Source organism: Asterias amurensis, chromosome 4 (genome assembly GCF_032118995.1).
Source record: "Asterias amurensis chromosome 4, ASM3211899v1".
In the NCBI taxonomy this organism is placed as follows: domain Eukaryota; kingdom Metazoa; phylum Echinodermata; class Asteroidea; order Forcipulatida; family Asteriidae; genus Asterias; species Asterias amurensis.
Genome location: NC_092651.1, coordinates 22,279,443 through 22,286,745, shown reverse-complemented (window position 1 = coordinate 22,286,745; position 7,303 = coordinate 22,279,443). Strand labels below are relative to the sequence as shown.

Below are 7,303 nucleotides of genomic sequence, written 5' to 3'. Positions count from 1 at the left end.
ATAAAATGGTTACTATACCACATGTTGATAAACACAATTTTTTTTGAAAACACACGCGCAAAGAACTAAAAAGGAAAGCGTTCGCAAGAAGGTATGTAAAAACTGTATCAATTGTAAGACAAATTGTATTACTACATAGTTATGTTTATTCATAGGTATCTACAAATTAACCTTGCTTTGTTTATTGCCGTTTATTCTGATGTCAATCTACAATTAATACATAACAACATCCCTGAAATTTTATCTTTCAATTTTTTTTCATTTTCAATCTGATTAGTAAGTTACATAAATAATATAGGGCTTAATTTGATTTTGAATTTTATTTTGACAAGGACAGGGCAAGGTTCGGATAATCTTCAGCACGTCGCCACCAATTTATCCGCAGTTAATTAACTCCAAAACCACTTAATTTCTGTCTTACCTGAGAAGAAGGGTTACCCCATACAATAACATGTACATACATCCAGAAAAAAAAAACAGGCCAGAACTGTTGGTGTTGGTGGCGAGATCGTAGGTTCTTCTAGAAACTAAAGCCTCCCCCGTAAGCCTTATAGGGGTCTAATATTTTGGACCTCCTTAACGATATACGTTTTTAAAATCGGCGTTGATAGATAAAGGTTTTACGACCGTTCGCCATCATTAACTAAAATTTCCTTTGTACGTCACCTCCAAAAAACTTTCACCACACACTCAATATACATTCATGATGATTGTATGGCCTTTTTGTTGAGTGAAATTAAAAAACATCGTTAAAAAAGGACATTTTCTGCTTGGTACTCACTGTTGTTTTTCTGCCACATCGCACGTTTTTTTTACTTCTCAATACACCGTATGCTCAATGCTTTAATCTTCCAGTTGCCTTATCCCGCCACTACTTTTTCACAGACTTTTTACAAAAAGGATTGAGTTGTGTAATAAAAGGATTTATTAGATTATAGTATTTTATTTCATAACGAATACAAAAGCGGTGCAGGACACCAAAATTCTTCCCAAGGGCAACTGAGACCATGGCCATGATGGCAACAACATTGATATTTTCTTAGACCCAGTAACTGGGGTGTTGTCAACTCCTTTTTTCGAACTTTTGTCATTAGGCCTATCGATAGTACTAATAATATGACTGACAATGTCAAATCTTTGAAGAAGAAAAAAAGGTATGACCGATAATGAAAAAAAAAAAAAATGGAGTACAGCACCCCAGTTACTGGGTCTAATTTGTTTTATATAATTTTTGTGTATGCCCTACTGCAGCTTCTTATTTTCATTGTAAGTTCATCCATTTTTTGCAGGCAGTGAGCGATGGCTGAGCTTCAAGAGGAACGAAGCAGTATGACGGCCGATGAATTGAAAGCCAAATTGTATCATTCATTCCGACAAAAAGGTCTGGTGGACTCCCTCAAGGTATCGAAAACAAACTCATCAATTATTCAATCTATCAGTATTTGAAGTTCTCCTTTCGTTGTTCAGCAGGGCTCGGTATATGGGACGGCATCAGAAAAGTAAACTTCTGACCATGCAACAACGACAGTACAAGTCTGATGGTCTTGTGTTTTTCAATAATTAATGTATTACTAGTACCCAGTTAAAGATAAATGAGATTTGTTTTTTATTAAAGGGTGTGTGTAACTTTTGTAGGACAAAAAACACAATGTCCACAGACTTACACTAAACTTACACAGTTTGAAGATAATGATAGTAGAAAGCTTCCCTGAAAATATTACGTGCTGAGGTGCTGTAGTTTGGGGGAAATGAGTAAAACAATGTCATGAAAATAATTTTTGTCTCATGAGACGAAAATTATTTTAAGCATTACAAACGTATTTTCATGACATTGTTTTACTCATTTCTCAAACACTACAGTACCTCAGTAAGTTATATTTGAAGGATGCTTTCCACTATCATTATCTTCAAACCCTGTAAGTTTAATGTAAATCTATGGACATTTTGAAAAGGTACCCAAATCCTTTAAGTGCTTTTTCCAAAAACTGCTCTAATGTGAAACTGTGTAGATAGTGCTCTCATCTTGAATCCAGTCTCATAACAATTTCTCTGGTCCAGTTAAAGTTTTGAGCTACAAAGCCCTGCAGGAGGATTTTTCCCCCAAGTTCAAGCCCTGCTCAGGCAAATTGTGATTTTTCAGAGGATTTTCGCAAAATTGTTTAAAGAAGGAAATAAGTCACTAAAGGGAGAAAGAGATAGTCCACACTGTATCCAAACCTGTAGTTTTGTATTTCTGGTGATGCACAGAGTCTGTAGTCCTAAAACCCCAAGATTGAATGTGAATGTCTGGGAGGTTCCATTTTGAGAATAAGTGGGGGGGGGGGGACCAAGGCCTGTAAGCCAATTTCAGGAATTTTCACATTTGACAAATTGCTGTTGTTTACATAGAAACTGAGCCCAACAATTATTTCTTCCATTATTTTTTAGTCTCAACTGAGGACACAGCTTGTGAGTCAACTCCGGTTCTCCAGTCTGAGCCAAAAACCACCATCATCTGCCTTAGCATCAGATTCACCAAAAGATGAGGAAGGATCGTTGATGCAACGAGCGTCTAATAGTCTAGTAGCTGACCATCTCAGACGCTGTCAATATGAGTACAGTCTGGCTGTGTTTTTACCCGAAAGTGAAACATCTAAAGATAAGGTATTGTAATGTACTGCCAACGGGTCCTTGCTTGCTCTGCAGCCAAACACAGACAGGAAATAAACAATTCAATATAAACAGACTGATTTATTCAATCTCCAAGAGTCGACTTATTCAGTGCTCACTCACTGAACTCGGCATTTGGTCTGCTAGATCATGCACAACAATACAATACAATACAATACAAAGGAAGTTTCTTCACACAGTTTGTTGAACTCACTGGCGATTGCCTATACCGGCGGTCTAGCCGTCTGTAGTGTTACAGTTTTCACTGTAGTTACCTAAGGTTCATTCAATTCAGAGGTCATTTGAAGTGTGGCAGGACTTGTCATGCTTGAGGCCAAGTGGTTTAGTGCACCACAGGCATGTTTGGGTGTGGTCAGAATAAAGTTTTGTTCCCAGTCAAGGTTCAAGGTTCATTTTATTTTCCACAGTATCAACAAATAAAAGACATTATCACTCAAGAGCGATCAGTTTAAAGAATACAATACAGTAAAGATATATCAAGATGAAAATAAATATGATACAGCAGAGGAATCCATTTTAGAAGCAGAGCTTGTAGGCAATGGTCCCTAAAGACATGCATTTGCATTAGACACAGAATAACACTTACAATTTGGGGAAACTTGTAGAGGTTTATTTAGATTAGATTAGATTTATTTATTTGTCCACGTTAAAAACATAGAAACTTGACTTCCACTGGCCAAATACAATTTAAAATGTGTTGATGAAGATTTATACACGAATTGAACATTTTTGCTGTAACTGAAACCAATTCTCTTCTTTCAGATGTTTACTGTCAGAGAGTTACTTCAGATGTTGGGAATTTATCCAGAATCCAAGTTATTTAGAAATGTGGTAAGTTTCCATAGCAAATAATAATAATAAATAATAATAATAATAATAATAAACGTATTTATAACGCGCCTTTTCCAAAGGATACAAAGCGCTAATTATTTTAACTGCAAGTGGATCGAATGGGACGAAGATTTTGCAATTATGAGACCTAATCCTTAGCACACCATGTATTGGTTTACAAGATGCTACTGCGCATACAGCAGCCACAGCCAGGAACACCGGGGCGATCCCCTTCTCTTTTCGATAAGTGCACTGGGTTCTTTTACATGCGTTACACAACACATGGGACCAACGGCTTTACGTCCCATCCGAAGGATGAAGCAATGGTTAAGTGTCTTGCTTAAGGACCCAAGTGTCACGGCTGGGGATTCAAACCACCACTCTGGTGACCCCTCGGCCATGACACTTCCACATGTAAATATAAGAAAATAAAAGGAGTTGAGCAACATTTGATTCTGAAAGTGGAGAGTTCTCAGTTTTGTGGCTGACTCACCAACACACATGACTCGACAATGAAAAGAATCACAAGAAGCATTCAATCGACCATGATTTTTTCTGGTGCTATAAAACATTGCATGCTAAATTTTGTAATCTTTTTTTATTTTTCCAATTTTGTTGGCAGACTGAGAATATGCGTGGATATCAACCCAAAGGTAATGCTGCACATGATACTTTTTAATTTCTCATTGAAAACTGTGGTGAAACTTTAAAAAACTACAAATCTTTGTGTTTTGTTTGTCTGATTAGAAAATCGCATGTTAATTTTTGTATTTATTTATTATTTATTTTACACATTTTGGAAATATGTCTGGTTTTTAGAGAAACTTTCCATATCGGTGGTCTTTCTTCTGATACTTATGTTCGGATGTCAGTATGAGCTATAAGAGAAATCCATTTTTTATCCTTCATTTTCTTGAGTAACATTCTTTATTAATGGTCTTTCTTGCCAGGTCTTCTGTGGCAGCTTTTGTGTGAGCTGATTTCTACTCAAGGACGATCACATGATGTTGGCATCCAAGTTGATAATGCGCCATCACATGTCAACTCTATTGGTAAACAAAATTATCTAGCATTTTATTTAAAAAAAATAAAATAATAATAATTATTCTTAATTCCATCAAAGAGTAAGATGACACAAAATGCCTCTGTGTTAATCTCATTCAAACAAGTAACTTTGATTATGATGAAATATTTTCACCAACTCACTCACTCTCATACCGCATAGACAGCTGGGGTCCGCTGCGCTGATCTCCTTTTTTTCTTTTTCTTTTTTTTTTCTTTTTTTTTATGCAATTTGCCAGACACACAAGGCCTGAAGGCCACTTCAAGGTGTGGGCTACAATTTTTTTTTTTCCAGAGGCCGTTGCCACCTACTCCTAGGGCTGAAACAGGGTTACCCCTTTTACAGTCCATACGGATGTTGGCTTGGGTATCATCAATCTGAAGTCTGGCCGGCAGAGCAGAAAGCACTGCCTTCCCTATTTTACGTAGCAAGTGTCACGACCGATTTTTCGAACCCACACTCTGCTGATCAAACACCAGAGCTTGAATCCGATGCTCTTAACTGCTCTTAACCGCTCGGCCATGACACGCCACCTATGTCCACGGTTTGTAGCTAGGGTCCAGAGTCTATCAACCTGGCTTGGTGCCAGTTGCACGATCCCAAGATGTCCTCTTGCAGTCTCTAGATCTTGACCAACCAGGTGCCAGGGGGTTTGCCTCTGCAGTATAAAACCATATTTAGTGCTCTCTTTGCTGCGGTGGTGAACTAGGTGTTCAATGGTGGCAAGATTGGTTCTTTGGGCAACCTCTGCATTTGCAATGTGCTTGACCAATGGATGCCCAGTATGGTCCTTTGGCATAGTAAAGCAACCATAGTGTGAAATGGTAAGCTGTTATTCCCCAGGGGGGCAACCCCAGAGAACAGAGTAATGTGAAAAGGGCTTCAAAGAGTAATACATGCTGAATGTGATTGATTTTGACAGAGAAGAAACTAACTGCGGTAGATGAACTATTTGACAATGCGGATGGATATCATGAGGGTACTACTCACGGTCTTCAAGCTAAACTGTTATCACTACAACGTAAGATGGAAGCTCAAGCCAAACTGGACGTAACAACTGAAGTGAGTAAATTTCATTGTCAAGTAAACAAAAATAAAAAATAGTTAGTGGCCTGACGTTCTTGCTTTTCTGGTGCTTTCTGCCACTCACTCCCTATTCATGTATTTCCATTTGACTGCTTCTGTTACACTTACATACCTGTCGATGTTTGTTGTGTTGTCATTTACCCTTCGAGAAGACTCTGCTTGGGTCAAAACATCCTTTTGGTTGGTTAGCAGTTTGCAGCAGCTAATTCTATTTTCTGATGTAATAAACAACACAGGAAACTGACCTCAAGGTGATCCCTCTTCTGCTGCTTCCCTGGGTGTAATCTGTGGCTTTACAGCAGTAACAGGTTGAATGGCTTCTGACTGGCATCCTGAACGAAGATATTGATAAAATAGGCAGACTGGCTACATTAGGACAGCATAGCTCAGGTGGTAGAGCGCTTGCATGTTAGTTTGGTGGTCACAGGTTCAAATCCATTACAGTCAATTTTGTCATTGTTCAACCCAATATGAAAAGGTGTGAGAATTGTCCTTCAATCAAACCAGAAATAGTAACAAGACTTTCCTCTGGATAAAATTCAAGTGAAGTAGAAACAAAGCCCTAATTGTTTCCATTTATTGTAGATTGATCAGCTTGAAGTTGTTTCTGTCTTTATTTTTTACATTTTCACTTTGTGAATGTTCTTTGTAGATTATTCGCTTTAAGGAGAGTGAGGGGAAACGAATCGAGCTTCAAGAACGAGAGAAATATCAACGGGAAATGGCAAAGGAAAGAAAAGAGGTTTGTGATCAACAAGTTCTTCAATTCAATTAGACCTTAATAGAAATAGATAAGAGAAAGCAACTTTTTTGTGTATGAAGCTCACATATAAAGGTGCAAAGGTCTCTCATTCTAAACACACTTGGGAAAACCTCTACCTAGAAAATAAATCTACCTAGAAAATAGATGATATATTATTTGGTTTGCAGTAATACTATGTGTGTTTCTACTTGCCAGGTAGAGTTTGTTCTTATAGAACTGTCTTTTTTTATTCTCCTATCGTGGAGTAGATTTATCGGATTGTTTCGGGAGACTTCTCAGTTCTGAAAAGAACTGTCCTACAGTACTTTATACCTATTACCAGGGCGGAAGGTGTAGGAAATTGGCTGGGACTACTACTTTAGCTTATAGGATCGCAATTAACTGCACTACCGCAGAGTCAGTTCTTGAATTGGTCTCAACGTTTTGACTAGCTTGCTCCCGTCATCGTCAGGATGATGTTACCACAAACCAAGTTTACATTGATACTTCACCATGCAATGCATCAAATTCCATTACAAAACAAGGTTATCAAATGTTCATTGAGATTATTTTATTGTCTGATAATAAATATGTTAGATGGAGAAGACGTATCAAGCCAAAGGAGAAGCACTCCAAGAGAGAGAAAGAAGCACTGTAGAGAGACTTCAAAAACATCAGGAGGTTAGTGGGATGGGAATTACTTGATAAAATTCACCTGAATTTAACCCGTTTTTCCAACCACCACCCTTCAGGCCTTTGTTTCACCCAAACAAACAGGACAGATGGTGGTGGGGGAAAAATGTGAAATTCTGCCATTGTCCTGGGGTTCGAGTTGACTGAGATTCCAGCCTTGGTTCGTAGCCATGGGCCTTATTGGCAGTCATGTCTTACGGTCAAGGTTTTGGCTGTTT

At 38.1% G+C, this 7,303-nt stretch overlaps 1 protein-coding gene across 2 annotated transcripts in view; it reads left to right on the top strand.

The window, feature by feature from the left end:
- The first annotated feature begins 10 nt into the window (after positions 1-10).
- Positions 11-7,303, top strand: part of LOC139935686 (centriole and centriolar satellite protein OFD1-like) — a 28,322-nt gene continuing 21,029 nt past the window's right edge. The window contains exons 1-9 of one of the 2 annotated variants that reach the window (XM_071930216.1): positions 11-91; positions 1,290-1,401; positions 2,428-2,643; positions 3,433-3,501; positions 4,124-4,154; positions 4,452-4,553; positions 5,487-5,626; positions 6,303-6,392; positions 6,990-7,073. In XM_071930216.1, the coding sequence (XP_071786317.1) occupies positions 1,300-1,401; positions 2,428-2,643; positions 3,433-3,501; positions 4,124-4,154; positions 4,452-4,553; positions 5,487-5,626; positions 6,303-6,392; positions 6,990-7,073 (834 nt within the window). In that variant the 5' untranslated portion in view covers positions 11-91; positions 1,290-1,299. The remainder of the gene's footprint in view (positions 92-1,289; positions 1,402-2,427; positions 2,644-3,432; positions 3,502-4,123; positions 4,155-4,451; positions 4,554-5,486; positions 5,627-6,302; positions 6,393-6,989; positions 7,074-7,303) is intronic. The other variant, XM_071930217.1, reaches the window with a different exon arrangement.